Source organism: Aulonocara stuartgranti, assembly GCF_965226115.1.
Source record: "Aulonocara stuartgranti genome assembly, chromosome: 10".
Classification (NCBI taxonomy): Eukaryota; Metazoa; Chordata; class Actinopteri; order Cichliformes; family Cichlidae; genus Aulonocara; species Aulonocara stuartgranti.
The window spans coordinates 30,079,648-30,098,244 of NC_138946.1; the positions used below are offsets into that span (position 1 = coordinate 30,079,648).

General features: G+C 43.1%; 2 protein-coding genes across 2 annotated transcripts in view; both read right to left on the reverse strand.

Annotated features, from left to right (window-relative positions):
- The window catches only part of opcml (opioid binding protein/cell adhesion molecule-like), a 436,379-nt gene extending 426,043 nt beyond the window's left edge, over positions 1–10,336 (reverse strand). Inside the window, exon 1 of the mRNA XM_082549247.1 lies at positions 10,032–10,336. Within this exon, the coding sequence (XP_082405373.1) occupies positions 10,032–10,092 (61 nt within the window). The 5' untranslated portion in view covers positions 10,093–10,336. The remainder of the gene's footprint in view (positions 1–10,031) is intronic.
- A 3,765-nt stretch (positions 10,337–14,101) lies between these two features.
- Positions 14,102–17,604, reverse strand: LOC309715793 (uncharacterized protein). Its single transcript, XM_082549206.1, has 2 exons — positions 14,506–17,604; positions 14,102–14,224 (listed from the first exon to the last, which is right to left on the reverse strand). The coding sequence occupies exon 1, from the start codon at positions 17,551–17,553 to the stop codon at positions 14,818–14,820; it is 2,736 nt and encodes a 911-aa protein (XP_082405332.1). The 5' UTR covers positions 17,554–17,604; the 3' UTR covers positions 14,102–14,224; positions 14,506–14,817.
- Between the last annotated feature and the right edge of the window lie 993 nt (positions 17,605–18,597).

The window sequence follows — 18,597 nt, forward strand, 5'->3', positions numbered from 1 at the left end:
CCCCAAAAGTTGATTCTGTTCATCTGGACGTAGTGTTTTCATTGGAAGAAACGCTTTATCGCTCATCAACGTGACTTCTTCAGGAGTGAAGGACTGAATGAACTGTATCAGCATGTCAGTGAGCAGCAGACGGCCCACTCAGATGCGTTTCTTGTCCTGGCAGGCGATTTCAGTAATGCAGACCCAAAAACTGTGCTTCCTAAACTACACAAACATTAAATTTCCTATACGGGGGAAACAACATGCTGGATAATGTTTTCACTACCCAGAGAAGAAATTACAAAGCCCTCCCCTACTTTGGTGCCTGTGATCACATCACTGTTATGCTAATGCCAGCATGCAGGCTCCTGGTCAAAGTCACCAAACCACTTTGTAAGCAGGTGAGTGTGTGGCCAGAAGGGTCCTTAGAGGCACTGCAAGACTGTTTTTCCACCATATACTACTAATACAGACTACTAATACTTTAATAATCCCCAAGGAAATTATGTGGGTTACAGTCACTCCAAGACAATAACACACTAAACTAATTAAATAATACAATATATTACAAAGTTTACAAATTTAAGAAATAGCACTAATATAAACAAATCGCTCAATTATAAATATCAAGAATATTACTGAGATGAGAATCTTACACAGGTAAAATATACATGATTGACATTTATCACTAACCCAGCGGTCCCCAGGCCACGGACCCGTACTGGTCCGTGACTCATTTGGTACTAGGCCACAACAGTTGAGACTCGGGTATGAAATTTATGGTTTTCAGTCTCAATTTTTTTTAATCATTTTCATCATTAACTCAGTGTCCCTGGGTCTTTTCCCGTGTGTTATGAATAAATCTTCTTCTTTTTTGGTAACAGTACTGGTTTTATTTTGTTGTATTTATCTGCGACACCTTAAAGACCGGTCCGTGAAAATATTGTCGGACAACCTTTTTTTGCGGGGACCGCTGCTAACTTGTGAACTTTATGTGAAATGTATTATTTTACAGTAGAGCATGTGCAAAAGGGTGTAACTATCGTAGTAGTGTAAACACGTGTTTAGAGTGTATTAGACGGAGGAGATGTACAGGGAGATGGCCAAGGAGAGGAATGATTTCATGTGTCATTCAGTGGTGCTTTTAGTAATCTCAGTCTCTCACTGAACGTGCTCCTGTAAATAGCCAGCACATCATAGAGTGGGTGGGAGGTATTATCCAGCATTGTCCTTATCTTGGACAACATCCTCCTCTCAGACACCACTCTAAGGGAGTCCAGCTCCATCCCCACAACATTACTGGCCTTGCAGATCAGTTTATTGAGTCTGTTAACATCTGCAACCCTCAACCTGCTGCCCCAGCAGGTTGAGGGTCGTTCCTCTTCCTCTTCTTTTCTCTTTTTTCTGAACTGAGGACCTGATGGCTTTGAACTTTTCTTGTCCATCTTCTGTTGGTTTTAATTTTTCACTCCAGTATGAACACCCATCCCTCAACCCAAGGATCACCACATAACCTAACACACCTACACCTTAGTTCACAGATTCACTTTGTCTAGGGTGCATTTTTGAGATTTCACACAACCCAGGATTCAAATCATGAATACATAATGGACTTGGATTTACAACATTATAAATGAAATGTGCTCTATGTGGAAGCAGCCCCCCCCTCCCTTTTCGACAGGTTGTGTGTGAGACTTTAAATCATCAAACTGTAAATTTTAAATTGTTATTGATCCCTTTACCCCGAGTCCTAAAGTGTATATTTATTTTCTTACTCTTCATATATATATTGTTTGTTTACTTGCACTGCTGTAACTGGAGAATCGTCGTCTCGTCTCTCTATATACTGGACTGTAGCGGAGATGACAATAAAGTTTACTTTGACTTCAGCAGCAAGCAGGCGCACCGAGGGCTCTCACGCTCACTTTTCGTGTATAGAATTTCAAAAAAACATCGGTGCAAATTATAAGTCTGTATTATGTCTGGTGTTTTCGTGTTTGTTGGTTTGTTTTTATTTTGTTTTATTTTGGTTATCAGATGCTGCTCCGGCCGGTCAGAGAATCCCCCCGCCGCCTCGCCCCCTCCTCTCTGCACCGCAAGCAGCAGGCGCACTTCGCAAATGAAGGGTGCCCCTACTTCCACTAAATGGGCAATAGAAAACCGATCGGTGCCTATGCCATTCCCAATATGCACTGGCTGACGTCGGGGCAACATGAGTACAATCTTTTTTTAATTTATTTTTTGCCAATACCCATGATGCCGCCCCCCACCACGATGCCGCCCCGGGCAACCGCCCGTGTCGCCCGTATCTAAAACCGCTACTGACCCAAGGTGAGGAATATGATTTCTTGTGGAAGCAAATCCCAATATGAGAAATTCACACACGTAGGGTAAAAGTTTTGGATTTTGGATTTAGTTTAGACTAATCTGCTGAAGACTAACCCATGTGGTGGAGAGCCTATCTTGGCAGACCCCTGGATTTTAAACCCCTGATCACTGCTAGTATCTCATGATCCGGCTCTAGGCCTGCGCACAAATCCCAGGAAGTGCAAGCTGCATCCTTCGCAAGTCATGACCTTTCTGGGCAAGTCCCTGGACTCCATTACGGCCTCTGTGTCCCTCACTGCAGAATGACGACAGGTTCTCAGGCCATGACTAGACCAGTTTCGACTCCGCTCTCGGGTCAGCTGGGGATTGTGCCTACACCTCATGAGCTGCATGGCCAACACGATGCAGGTGGTACCACTGGTGCTCCTGCACATAAAACAATTCAACATCCTCTACTGAACCTGGGTCTGTTCCTCACAGGCTACAGTGGTGGTCTTCCGAGGGCTCCACTGGGCTCTCAGTTGGTGGAGGGACCTGTCCAATCTGGAACAGGACCTGTTGAATAAGTCCAGTAACTAGTTAATTTCCACAAACACCTCCCCAGTAGGGTAGGATGCCTGCAGTTCCAACAAATTGATCTAGCGGAATGCCCAGAACCCAGTCCACAAGACCCTATGGACCTCATGGACCAGCTTCTGCGTTGACTTCAGGGGATCCATGTTATCATCGGGATGGACAGCACGGTTGCGGTGCTGCCCAGGCCCTTGCCTCTCTTTTACAGGACAGGCATGTGGCAGTGGGACAGGGATGACCTTGCTCCGCTTCCGTTAAGCCCCTCTCAACATGAGATGTTGAGGGCCCTGGCACGGAAATGGCTCTGAGCTCAGGGTAGCAAGTGGTCGACAAGATCTGGCCCTACTTCCAGAGGGCGAGGACGGTCTCTTTGCCTCCAGGGAGTAAACACACAGACGGAGGCCTGGTGGCCCCTCTGGCCCCACATGCCCTGATTTTCAGCCATCCCGCTGCTTTTGGACAGAGGGACCTCCTTGGATACGTAATAAAGCAATAAACCTTTCAGCCTGCTCAGATTTGAAGTTTCATTTTTTGCTGTAGAAAGAAGTTTTCTTCCCACGTAGAGTGTACAGCAGACACTAATGTTTTTGTCACTTTTTACAGACTAAAACTGTTATGGTCCTTGTGCCTGGCCCAGTGTGGCCACAAATGTTTTTGTTTTTGCTCTGTCTTTTCTCTCCCTTCTCCAGCTCGATTTGCTCTCCTTCTCTCCTGTCTCTCTGCCTGGCTCAGATTGAGCTCCCACCCTTGGCCCCAGCACCTGCAGCTGATCACCTGCAATTCTGCATTTTTTTGCTGGCTCTTCTTAAGGCAGGGGCGCTGAGCAACTCGTCGCTGGAATATTGAGCAACTCCAGTTAGTATTGCCCGGCTCTGCAGAATTCAGTCGTTTCTCATTGTAACCCTCGTTTCTTTGAATAGGTTTCTTGCAACTATCTTGTACCGTGACCCTGGACTCCTGAGCGTTAGAGGAGATGCTTGATGTGGAGTTTGTGTGGACGAGGAGTGGCGCGAGTGTGAAGGCTTTGTGTTTCCCAGACCCTGATAGTCGTACTCTCTCCCACACTACATATTATTGTTATTATTAGCCATTGTTGATCTACACACGTTTGTTGCTGCCACGAAATTGCACATTCTTATGTCATTGTCATGAGACACTCTCACAAACAAAATCACGACATTTTATTAACGCAGTAACGCAGCTTGCTTATGGGAAAGCAATAGTAATCTACTTTTTTTGCTATAGTAATCCCTTACATTACTCGTTACTTGAAAAAAGTAAAGGGTTTACAGTAACACGTTACTGTCTATCTCTGAGTGAGTCACTGTTCCACCCCTTCCCTGCAGAGCTCCAGCTGATGGCCTTATCCCTGAGAGGGAGAAGCTCCACGCATTAGGGCTGCCTGCCCCAGTCGCCTGTACAATGCACGAGTCTCGCCCACCATTCAATGGGGCTGGGGACTGTTTACTTCCTGGTGCGCGGTCCAGGGGTTGGAACCCATAAGGCTACAGTGCATGATATCCTGTAGTTTCTGCATTCTGCAATCCACAGGGATTTTTGACAGACAGGAAAGGGATGGTCTTCCGGCCCAACGCAGCTCCTCTGCCAAAAGCCCTGTCCCAGTTCCACCTATCCCAGTCAGTTGAGCTACGATCGGCTTCCCTTAAGGGCTTGGACTGGTAGGTGGCTCAGTGGCAGGCACCCCTGTGCCCCAGTTGTGCCTTGGCGGCATACATCAGGCTGATTAGGAGGAAAGACCAGCTGTTTATTGTCCTCTGGTATCCAGGGAAGACCCCTGTCTTGGTCTTGGTTGTCCCACTGGGTTTTAAAGGCCATTCAGCAAGTTAATCCCTCTACAGGGCTCCCCTTCCCTCTGGAGTGCGTGCCCACTCCACCCCGTTTGGCATTGTCAAGGGGCCATTTTTGATGTGACAACATGGTCATTGATCGACCTTTACTGGATATACATTCCCCGTACATACAGTGTTGCCAACTCCTCAGTAAGGAAAATCGCTATCCTAAAAGTCGCTAGAAGTCGCCAAATGACGTCATCGCCTAATTTGCATAATTGGTCATGCTAATCTAATTGTAACCTATGTTGTTGGAGAGAGAAATAACATCGTGGAAGAGACATAAAGTGAGTAAAAAACGTCCTAAATGCATTTAGAGTTTATTTAGAACTACAAATTAAATTTCTTTTAGCAATTATTGTTTTTTTAATGTCACAATTCCAACCCTGCTCCTTTACCCGGGCTTGGACTGGCAAAAGTGACCCGAAATAGGCACTCTGGTGGAGTTACTTTGTGTGTGTGTGTTTATAAGTAGTTTTAAACCTTGTGATCCACAAAATAGCATAAGAGTAAAAGAAGAACTGACTGCGTTACAGCACCCGCTGCTTGTTGAGAGTAAAAGCGATACGCACTTTCACGTCATTTTTTAGCGACTTTTTTTCTAAAAAAAGGGGTCTGAAAACTCGCTAAATATAGCGACAAAGTCGCTAAGTTGGCAACACTGCGTACATATGCAATACGTAACGGAATGGAGAGAGAGTCTCTCAGAGAACTAGCCACATGTTCTGTGTTCACATTTGTAAATCTGCAACACTCACAAAATACAGATACTTGGTTAACAAAGTACTGTTTCAAAGGCGCTTGTAATTAATATTTTTTATATAATCAACAGTACTAATTGAACTAATTATAATTAATGTCAAACTACAACCTAAACATGTAATGCAAACAGTGGTTCTGATATAATAATATAATATATAATATATTTATTTAAAGGCAACAATTATATTGGTTCATCATAAGGCAACTTAATAAACTAAAAAGAAATTGATATGTAAACATAAATACTTCTAATTATCTCATTAATTCAATATAAAAAGCCTTGACATAAATGAAAAACAAAAAATCCGTGTAAGAATCATGTTAATTTAACAATTAAAAATGTGCAGTTGTAACATAGAAAACTAATGTTGACTAAAGAAAACGTTCTTGCAATGACTGTTTGGGGTGAGGGGGGAAGACAGGACTATTGCAGTGTAACTGAGGGAGGCTTCAGGGTCACCGGATCCAGCCCAAGCTATGTGCTTTGTAAAAAAGGAAAGCTTTAAGCTTAATCTTAAAGGTTGAGCGGGTGTCTGTCTCCAAAATCTCTCTTTGTTGTCCCTGTCAGTAGGGTTAGGGTCAAATAAAGTTTTAGGACATAATAAATTATAGTAGTCCATCCAAGAAGTAATAAATGCTTAAACTAATTTTTCAGCCTCACTCCGAGGCAGATGTTTCTAATCTTAGAGATATTGCAAAATGGAAGAAAGCAGTCCCACATATTTGTTTAATATGCATGATAAATGACATATCCTTAAGGGAAGCATGTATAGTCTAGACAGACTTGGTCCTTGCTATGAACCCTGTGGAACTCCATAATTAACCTTACTGTGTGAAGGGGGCTAGCCATTATCAAGAACAAATTAGAGTCTATTATATGTAATTTAAACCACAAAAACAGCTTTAGGAGTTAATTCTTTTACATTTTGAGAGAAGCCAATTGAGTCTAATAATATATTAAATTTGTGTTGAGGTTTTCAATCTTTTGGGTGTTGATTCATTGAAACTAACATAGTCATCCTGCTGTAACCACGTTTTTGTAAGACATAAAATCAATATATGGTGATCAGTTAATTAATTTACTAACAGGGACTTAGAAGAGGGAGACGCGCAATAACATTCAAAATGTGAAACCAAGACTAGACTAATTGACTAAATTGGGAAAACTAAAGCAAAACAAACACAAAATGCAAGGAAACCAAGACGAGGGAAGTAGACCATTACGCGGGAGACACTGGGATAATACAACACCTGACAAAGGACAGCAGAAAACAGAAACAATATAAGCAAGAGTAATTAGGGAGAGTGGACACACACGCCGGACAAAGGTGGAATGAGTTGACCTGACAACACAGAGGAAGCAAAACTACACAGACTGAACAGAGGACGGGACACTGTCAAAGTATAACAGGAAATACCAAGACAGACTAATTCACACAACATGACACAGGGAACGGGAAGAAAGAACACTCAGGGAAACTAGATGGACTTGGAAGACAACGGGAGGAGACACATGACGGGCTGGGGAGAAAGTACATGAAGCAGGGTAGACGTGGAAGATTATGTAAATCACAAGGGAGACGAGACAGAGGGAGACACGAGCATAATTTAAGAGACATACACAGAGGACAAGACAGACCTACACAGGAAACAGGGAATGACGCATAAACAAGCAAACACGCATGATGGGATAACCTAAAACATAACTAAGACATGCTAACAGTAAACACTAGAACTTAACATTTCTCTACTACAGCAAAATAGGAATTAAAATACAAAAACCACTCAAAATGCTGGGTCACTGATCTACACAGTTAATCACATTGAGTTAAAAGCAAACGTGTTTCTTAATAGAGCTATATTAAATTAAAAATTAGTTGATCAAGCTGCTTCTTGTGACATTTTTTAGGACATTCTGGTCGGTCTGTGGCAGAGGTGTCCAAACATACAGCCCGTGGGCCAGTCTGCTGGATAAATTTTGAAAGTAAAAGTTCATAAAAGTCGGAGGAAATCGGACAATTCATGGAGAAAAAAAGGAAATCAAGTGATGGAATTACAGCGTCAGGAATGGCTGCAGGATCTTGCATTTCTGATGGATATTACAGAGCACTTGAATATTCTGAAGAAAATGTTCCAAGGCCGCAAAAAAGTTGTCACACAGTTTATGAGAGCATACATGACATTCAAACTGAAGGTGACTGTAACAAACCCACAGTAGACCCGGGTGCACGTTCATGCTTTGCAGCCTGGTTGCTTGTTCACACAACTCAGCTGCAGCATTCCAGCTGCCAGCCATACACCAAAAACAACAACAACAACATGATAGAACCCCATTTAGTCTTTTGTCCCGGGGAGACGTGATTGTGGATGCCCGGCAGGTGCGTTCACCTACCCTGCAGTGGCGCCCCGCCACACTGACTTTGTGGGAGACACAGCTGTCAAGTGGTGACCCTGCACATTTCCCTTGCCTAAGAAAGGTATGTGTAAAAGGGATTAATGATGACATGAAATAGTATAAAGAAGAGATTTCAGGATTGCTGTGTGAGTTTGAGAAACGGTTTTAGATCTTTGGTGAATTCGAGACAGAATTTGCAGTTTTTCACTCAATCTAAATGCAAAGATAGTCATCACAGGTTCAAAGAGTGACGTTCCAGATAGTTTCAGCCAAAAAAAAAAAAAAAAGTAAACAAAGCCAGCAACAGAATGAGTTTTTCAGCAAGGCATATTAATAATGTAACACTATCCTCTCTCACACAGTCACAGTGACACACACACACACATACCATAAATTCTGTAAACAATTTTCTGACCAAAACACAACAACGCAACACTTTTCAAATTCAACATAGCTGTCTCTATCAATACTGACAGTCAAATAGCTGATTCTGATACGGGTATGTAGAGAATACATATGAAATTGAACCAGGGCAATACTTTAAAAAGACATGTATATTCAGCAAAACCCAGCTCTGGATGAATAAAGTGGGGAAAGAAGTATGGTGGGGGGCGTTTGTGGGATGAGTTTTTTGTTGTTGTTGTTTTTTATGCACTATCCAGTAAAGCTATATCATATCAGCAATGATGTATTTTTTTTATATTTATATTTGTATTTTTTTAACACACACACACACACACACACACACACACACACACACACACACACACACACACTTTTTGTTGTTGTTTTTGTTGTTGCTTGTTTGTTTATGTATTACATTATTTCCACATACACAATAATCCAATTAACATCAGGGCAAGTGAGGCGAGCAGTGCCTGTCAGATGAAATCTAAAAATAGATATTGATTAAAACATATCACAGTGAAAGAAATCTCTGCCCTTTTATCTCAACTAACATTCTGACATAAACCTTTTCTCATGCTATTTGCATCTACCATTTAAGATCTCTTGACATCTGCAGTAAATTGCTGCATATGTTCTATGGTCTGTGGTGGCAAATCTGCTTTTTTATTCTGCAGTGTGCTGGGGAGGCAGCATCGGAAACAAGGATGCAAAGAGGCTGGACAAACAGAGATACAGATTTCATTCAGCTATGGTTTAAAAAAAATTTTTTTAATCTTTTTTAAAAGCTAATGTAAAGCCAGTGACAGTAATACTTGATGAATAACTGTAATGTGATTCTTCTATTTAAAGAAATGCATTCTGATTATTCTGGTGTGCCAGAGAGAGGTTTCTTTAAAATGTTGTAGAACCTAAAATGATTTTTTTTCTTAATAAAATGCAAATGCACTTAGTCATATATCACATATTTCCCCTGTCAAATACCTCGCATAATCCAGTTCACATAATCCCTTTGAGGGGGGAAAAACATTTCTCTCACTACAGGTGCTTTGGGAGCATATTTGCATTTTGAGATGTCAGGCTGATTTAACATAATTTTACTACATCACGTTTCCTGACATCACAAGGAAGTTCAGTCAGTGGGACCATGTCCAGGGTTCGCTGACAGGAAAGTGTCATGTGTCAACGCACTAAAAAACTACATGTTTGCCTAATACCCCTGCAGCTATTTAAGACACTCTAAGACAACAACAACTTCTGCAGTCTAATAATACTGCAGATCCACTCCAAACATCTCCAAACATTAAAAATATTGACGTCTGCATACATTCTTTGGATGTACTAATTATTTCAGCTGAACAAATATAAAAAACAAACACAAAAAATGTAATTTTATTGGTGAGTGTAAAAAAAATTCTCTGTTCAACTCAGTCTTATACGTGTAAAGAATCATAAGTGTCTGTGGTGGAGGGAACTTTTTCGCTCTTTGTGCATGAGTATTCTTGAAGGAATGCAGGAATTTTTTTTCTAAATTTCTGATCTTTAGACTTCCACATAAAAAAACCTTACAAAAAGTTTTACTGACAGAATTTATTGACAAAGATGAGTAAGGAAGCAAGAGAGAAAGGGGCTATGACTGAACAGTGGACACCTGTGTGTTGACAGGAATAGGAAAGCCACATAAAAAACAGCAGCATGTAAAGACATACGGAAAACTGGAGAAAAAGAAGGTGCCTTACCTGGGAACACAAGCGCAGCAAACACCCATGACAGGATGATGAAGCATACCGAATTATACATGCTTCCCAAACAGCGCTGATTCTGATCTCTTTGGTTCTTATGTAGACACTCTTTTTGTATCTTCCGACAACAAAGCTTTCAGAAAGCTGCCCACTTTGCTTTTTTTCCCCTCTGCCTTTTCTTTGACTGTCAGTCAGAATAGCTTTTCATCCCCATTTGCAGGTTGTACTGAAGATTCACTGCAAATACTAGTTGGCGCCCTCATGTAGGGAGGCAGTGAGAGAGAGAGAAAGAGAGAGGCTGGTTCTTCAAGCAATGATCGCTCTCCCCCTCTTCCTCATACTACAGCGCATACAAGGATCACTACTCTACAAGACTGGGTGAAGAGGGGGGGGGAGGACAGCAGCCTCTGCTCATCCATAATTGGCTGATACCTCTGCCGATCAACAGCACTCAGTTGTAGCTCCGTGGGGTTTGTATTTCCTCACTTTGAATCTTCTATCCCCAGTTCTTTTTTCTTTTTATGAAATAATCAGAGTAGATTAAAATATAAAGATAAAAAGATAAGATGAGATATTTACAAAAAAGGATAAAAGATAATAAAGGACTGCTATTTAATACATAAAAAACAAAGCTGCCTCCACATGAAAAAGGTAATCTGGGAGTGGGTAATCTTGGATGCAGTATCTTCAAGAAATGTGATGTTATATTTCAAGTGATGTGACATTTATTTGAATGAGGGGCCATAATGCATACAAAAGCATAGCCAGACAAAAATGACCCTTCAAGATATGCTCCATAAGCGTTGTATTTCTCTATATAATTTTATGAATTTAAGATTTGTTGGAAATATGTGGCTCTGCGGAGGTCATCTATCGTCCATATTGCCCTTCCCCTAGTCTTCATCTACAAGCTTCTATCATTGTTCTATGGCTATGGCTATTGTTCTACAGCTCAATGCTACAGTTTGTGTATTTTGAAGCTCTATAGTAAGTTTGGTTGGTTCAAGGTCAGATCACGTTCTCTCCATAAGTTCAATCGGAGGACCACATTGAGTAAAACAACCCTTGTGTAGGTACATGTGCAATTACCATTTTCAAATCTACACACATTTAATCCCTCACATTTAACTAGGCAGGTAAATAACCATCATCTTGCAAAGAAAAAAAACACACCGTTGTTCCTTTCTGCAAGATTTATTCCATTTGATGCATGGTATGGATTTAATGAAAGAATGAATCGTTAAACTGTAAACAAGACACAAAATATCATGTGTGAGCTGACATGTGCAAACATTTTTTACAATTAGAAACATACAACAATTGGAACAGTGTCTTTGATAATCTTGCTAAATTTCTGGCAAAAAGCAACTTAGTTGCAGATGGTCTAACAAAGTTTACAGACAGAGCAGAGAACTACTGGGCATGGAGAGCTTTCTTTTGTAATGCTATTGAAGGGTTAAGTTTAAAGCCTAGAGAAAAGTTAGATGTGCTCACCCAGTGGCTAGGAGAAGAGTTGTCCAAAAACGCCAAACGTATACACTCTATCCAGCTCAACAATTCAGCAGAGGGCCAACGGCAAGTTTGGACACGGCTACAGAACGTTATAGCATTCCAGAGGCAATTTAGAAGTCACTCCTTGAGAGACTTGAACGTTTTCCTAGGGTGTCAAATAAGACCCCAGAACCTAAGAGAACTTTGTGACCTGATGCAGCCAAATCTGATGGCTCTTTATCTGGACTAGTGTATTTAAAGTGTAAAGTGTAAAGTGTCCCCATAGGGAAATAGTTCCTCTGCATTTAACCCATTCACCCAGTGAAGCAGTGGGCAGCCACCAGTGCAGCGCCCGGGGAGCAGTGTGTAGGGACGGTACCTTGCTCAGGGGTACCTCAGGGTAGCCGTTCAGTGGAGTCGAACCCCCGACCTTCCGATCATGGGGCCACCACTCTACCTACTGAGCTATCCCTTTGGACACATTACGTGGCATTGCCCCAATAGTTGATAAGTTAACACTAATAGGGGGTGGCTGTAGCTCAGGCGGTAGCGCAGGTCATCCACTGATCGGAAGGTTGGTAGTTCGATTCCTGGCTTCCCCTAGTCTGCATGCCAAATATCCTTGGGTAAGATATTAACCCCAAATTGCTCTCCGATGCATCCATCGGAGTATGAATGTGTGTGAATGCTTCTTAGAAAGCACTTAGAACAATGTGCTTGTGTGAATGGGTGTGAATGGGTGAATGCACAAGTTGTGCAAAGCGCTTTGAGTGCTCAGAAGAGTAGAAAAGCACTATATAAGAACCAGTCCGTTTACCATTTACCACTAATATATGGATGTTTGAGCCATCTTTATTTAACATTTGCATCACACCACCACAACCCCACACCAACCCGAGTCCCCGTGTTTTAGCACGGCAGGCGTGATTGCAGATGCCGTGCAGGTGCGTCCGCACTGCACCGCAGACCACGCCCCACCACAACCTGGTACCTCATTATAACAAAGGACTTATCAACCTCTTAGATACCTTGGCTGCCTGGAACGTCTCTTCAGGAAAACGGGACTTACTATTCAAAAGGACATGTTTCTCAGTCATACACAACATTATAAAGACGCTATTTGTCATGCTGTCATGCTTACTACACTTCGATTATTGAATCGAAGAAAATTGAAGGAAACAGTTGCACTTTGTTTTCTACATTACACAATATTGTTAAACCTCCAGATACCTTAGCCACACATACACACTCTGCTGCAGCCTGTAACAAATTTATGGACTTTTTTTATACCAAGATTGTGAATTTTCATCAACAATTGCCCTCTTCTTGTGATATGGTCAGTTGTTCTATCTGCATTTTTTTCTCCTACTCAACTGTCATCTTCTCTATCCAAATTTGAACTTCCTACAATTATTCAGCTATCTGCCATAATTACTAAATTAATTAAATTACCTCCAGTAGTAACCTTCAAGTAATATGTATAATATACAACAATGTAGATGCTATTGAACCAGTGTGACAAAAATCAAATTTTAGATGTCTTCATGACTGTGCAGTTCTTATGACAGAAAAATTCTCCAGACTCATACCATTGTTTTGCCTGATTTGCTATAAGTGGTGTGGAATTTTTTTAACCATTCCCTTTGAAGCAATAAGAAGAAGCAATAAAACACAACTCACCACACATAAAACTATGCTAATGGAAAATTGTGCAAAAGAAATATCAAAAGTAAAGATAATCATTCTGCATCACTGTTATAGGGATTAATGTGTTTATGATAGAGCTCATTTGAAATGCTATTCAGCATAACATCTAGCATCATAAAATATAAAGGATATGTTTTTAGTGGCTGTCCCTAGGGGACAGCCTCGCTCTAAAATAATAATAACAATATTACAATATTAATAATTTTTAAAAAGGCAGATGAATTAAAAGGCTTGAGGAGCGTGTGACAGGGTTAACTGTCAATATCTACAAGGCGAATTCAAAATATTAATGAAAAAATGAACGTGGAGTTTTGGCAAAACAGCTTGTTAATTAGATTACTTTCTGATATTCACATAGCTGCTAATCTGAAATCAATTTGTCTGTTTCACTAGATTGGACCTGTTGATAGTAGTGATGGGATTTCCGGCTCTTTTTAGAGAACCGGCTCTTTCGGCTCGGATCACTAAAAAGAGCTGGCTCTTTTGGCTCCCAACCGGATCTTCAGGTTGATTTGTTGCTTTAATTAATTAATTATCAACAACAATATAAAATTCTGCACAAAAGGAATTAGTAATGTAAAAAAACGTGGTTCTCTTTATGTATGTTTATATATAAAAATTTATGGGGGCCCCTAGAGACGAAACACGTACAAACTCCAAAACACATTTCTAGCGTTAACTGAACTTCCAAAACAGAGCTACCTAGATCACTTAAATTACACAATCGAATTCATATGTCTATTGTTTTTGTATTAATACACAAACACTCATATTTATATATATATATATATATATATATATATATATATATATATATATATATATATATATATATATATATATACACACAAGTGTATTCTTGCTAAAATGGAGAGAATGTTGTCTCCGGGAGTTTAGCTGATTTGATTTAGAGCGGCAAGGTATGGTGGGTGTGTTCCGGTTAAAGAACACGGAGGCAGCTTCCAAGTTTAGGAGATTTATTCAGCTGTGGTCTGTAGTAACGATACATAAAGCAACTATCAGTACAGCACACATAAAACATTCAACATGCCCAGACATTATTCTAGCACAGAGATAGCACAAGGAACTGTATTCAACACTCACATCTATAACAACTTCAATAATTACACAAGATTTATAATTAGCATTAACTAGCTTAGTAGCTTACATAGCGTCTTAGCGCATTAGCATAAGATAACATTAGCATAGTCACGAGGGAACAAATACACACAATAGCATCTGACATACGGAACATCATGTAAACAGAACCCACCTTCCGGCATTCACACACAGCAATAAACCAAAACCCACGAAATGCTGATGAGAGGACACAAGGAGCAATGCTGGCTATCAGCAGCTACAAGGCAGACTAGCAGCACACGGCACAGAGTGGTGCATTCAAGGAGCGTCAGCATAGATATGGTGAGTTCAATGACGTAGGACATATCAATTTCCGCAGCGCAAACACTATCTATAAACAAACCACTACACTTCAACCAAGCAAATAATGTGTAAACAGTGGGCTTTCTAATACAGCCGCCCCCAACTGTCTGCACAGACAGTCGAATCCAAGGTAGAAAGCCACTCAGGTACGTGGATCCTTATCATCTTCAAGCATAGGGAGTGAGACCAAGCGGGCTACCGGTCGAATATACGTTCGATCTTCGACCTTAACGGCAGCAGTCCGGATGCGTCCATCAGCTCCAGGGTAAGTAGTCGCTACCTTACCAACAGGCCATAAAGCTCTTGGGAGCTGAGGATCAACTATGAGCACCACTTGGTCCGGTTTGAGGCACTCCGAATCCTTCTGCCACTTCTGTCTCTCTTGCAAGTTAGGCAGGTAGTGACGGATGAATCGGGACCAGAAATGGTCGACAAGAACTTGACTATGTCTCCATCTCCGACTCCCAATAAGGTTACTGGGATCGTAAACCACTTGAGGGAGTGATGCATCATAGCGTCCCATCAGCAGGATGTTAGGTGTGATGGGGTCTGGATCTGCTATGTCTGATGAGACGTAGCCGAGAGGCTTAGCATTTACGATGCCTTCCACTTCCACAAAGACCGTACGAAGCACAGTTTCAGGGACCGTCTGCTCCTTGAGTACGACCTTAAGAGCGGTTTTTACGGACCTGACCTCTCTCTCCCAGGCACCACCGAAGTGAGGAGCACTGGGAGGGTTGAAACGGAAAGCAATCTGCTGCTCTGCCAAACGCTCCCTCAACTGAGGCGCCATGGTCTCAAAGGCCTCATGGAGCTCTCGGGCTCCACCGACAAAATTTGTCCCATTGTCACACAGGAGCTCAAAGGGTTTGCCTCTTCTGGCAATAAAGCGCCTTAACGACAAGAGAAAGGAGTCAGTGTCAAGGCTCTCGAGGAGGTCTAGATGCACACAGCGGGTCGTCATGCATTTGAAGACTATGCCCCAACGCTTCTCTGTTCGACGTCCAATTTTCACGGTAAAGGGTCCAAAACAATCGACTCCAGTCGAGTAAAAGGGTGGTTTATACAGACGCAGACGAGCTGGTGGCAGATCTGCCATCTTTGGGATGGATGGATTGGCACGCCAAGCCTGACACTGCCTGCAGTCCCTCTGATACCGTCTGACTGCTTCCCTCCCCCGGAGGATCCAGAACCGGCGACGTAGTTCAGCCAACACTCTTTCTGGTCCAGGATGAAGGAGGGTCTCATCAAAATCTTGGATGATGAGCTTAGTCAGAGGATGTTTTGGGTCCAGTATGATCGGGTGGATCGTGTCTAGCTCCAGCTGCTCAACTCTTCGTAACCTTCCACCAACTCTGATGAGTTCCATATCCTTATCATATTCGGGTGATAAGGAGTTCAAACGGCTGTTGGTTGGCAATGGTCTGCCAGACCTGAGTGCATTGGCCTCATCTGGGAATGACTCTGACTGGGCCTTCATCAGGAGGAGTTTCTCGGCTTTGATGTAATCATCTGCTTCACTGTGCGAGCTTGAATTTGGGTCAGCCGCCCCATGTAGGGACCGCGCTGTTGTCTTCATGAGATCCTTCCAGGTAGAGAACATGCTGATTTCAGGAAGTGGAGGGCAGGAGTTAACCCTAACCTGTCCACAGAAATATGATTTCTTCAGCTCACCATCCTCTGGCTCTGGATATACTGGTGGGCTGGTCGGCCAATGTTCCTCGGATTGACGTAAAAACTCAGGGCCTTGGTGCCACCGGTGTGGTCGTGACAGCTCCTTTAAGGTCTTGCCCCGGGTAATGTCATCGGCAGGGTTATTCGCGCTATCCACATATCTCCAGGTACTCCCATCTGTAAGACTCTGGATCTCTGCCACCCGCGTGCCCACAAAAACTTTATAGCTGCAAGATTCTGACTTGATCCAGTGGAGGACGGTAGTAGAGTCCGACCAGAGAACAACCTTCCGAATGGGCAGCGTGAGCTCAGCTTGAAGGAGACCAGCTGGTTGTGCACCAGTGAGAGCGGCACTTAGCTCCAACCGTGGCATGGACAACTGTTTCTTTGGGGCCACTCGGGATCTAGCCATTACAAAGGCAACATAGACTTCCTTCTGAGCAGTTTCTGTCCGTAGGTAAGCGACAGACCCATACGCTCTCTCGGAAGCGTCGCAAAAGATGTGGAGATCTCTGCTCGAGGCAGATGAATCAGCAGACGCTGGTGCATAACATCTGGGGATTTCCATTTGGATAAGATCAGGAATCTCCTTTTCCCAGGCAAGCCATCTGTCACGAAGGCTAGGTGGCTGGATCGGGTCGTCCCAGCCGAGCTGGTCCTTCCAAAGATCCTGTACCAGAATCTTGGCCCGTGTGGTGAACGGTACTATATAACCTAGCGGATCATACTGACACGCAAGTTTTTTGTAGACGTTCCTCAGTATGGGTTCAGTTCTCTCCCCCAGTCGATGTCTGTATTTGAAGGAGTCACGAAGGCAATCCCATGTCAATCCCAGAGTTGGCTCCCAAAGGTCCGTGCTAGACTGAGAGAGCCATAGATCACTACTCTCAGATCTGACATTGGATGGAAGATGTTCAATGACAGCAGGGATGTTGCTGGCCCATTGATGTATCTCAAAGCCCCCGGTGTGAAGCAGCTGGCGCAGACTGTCGACTAGGGCCTTAGCCTCCTCTTGGGAGTGGGTGCTGCGGAGACAGTTATCCACATAGAACGACTGCTCTACACAATGGACGAGGTCATGATTGGACCTACAAGTGTCCCGGACGTGCTGCTGCAGTGCATAGATGGCGCAGCAAGGACTGCATGTAGTGCCAAATGGTAGCACTTGCCATTCATAGATCTTCGGCTCTTCATTCCTCTTCATGTCCCGCCAGAGGAAGCGCAGCACTGGTTTGTCTGCTGGCAACAGGCGTATCTGGTGTTGGAGAATCCTCACCGGATAGGAATGTTCTGAGAGACCAAGGGCATCGGCGGTGAATGCCTTTTGTATATGATACTTCTCCCCAGGTTTGTAGGGGGAAGACACTTGGAAGGAGACTGAGGCGCCACGAAGCTGCACTACCTCTTGCTCTTGGTGGACAGTCCGCAGGGTAAGCGTCTCGGGCTCTGGGGTGAGTTTTAAGCGTCGAACAGCTTGTGGTAAAATGATGCTTCGTTCTGAGCCATCATCAAGTATTGCATGAGTCTCCAATGTTTGGTCCCTGTTGTACAGCAAGACCTTTACAACCTTCAGCATCACCTTGGGGGAACGGTTCGGCCTATCCAAGTACACTGTTGTAGTCGGAGCAGTCATCATGAGCACACTCTTCTGGATCTGCTGGACAGCATCATGCAGTACAGTCAGGTATTGTTCTCTGCAGGTATTACAAGGTCGTTTGAGGGTGCAAACCTCCGGCTGATGAGTTCTTCCACATTTCCAGCACCGCTGTTCATCAGTTAACCACCTCACCATCTGGTCGGTGGTCAGTTTCTTAAACTCTACACAAGCGTTCAGGAAATGCTCCTTATTCTCGCAGCGCGGGCAATATGGTTTTGGTCTGGATGAGGTCTTTGGTCGGAAAGAACTCCCTTCTGCGCTGGGGGTTTCCTGGGAAGTCAGGAAGAAGGCTGTAGATTTCTCCTTTGGTTTATTGGGAAGACGCTGGTCTTTCTTTGTCAGCTTATAAGCTTCAGGACTATAGAGTGAAGCAGCTCTACCTGCGATGCGCTTCGCTTGGGATTTCATCTGCAGCCAGGAACTCAGATCAGGCAGGGTATAGGTTTGGTCAGTACCTGTCCGAAGAATGCCTTGGTTCAGGCAATGCTCTACAAACCCATCGCGATAACTGGGTGGCATCTTACTCAGTAGTCGGTCGACATGAGACCCACATCTTAGCTCAAAGCCGTTCTGGCCCTCCAGTGTCCTAAG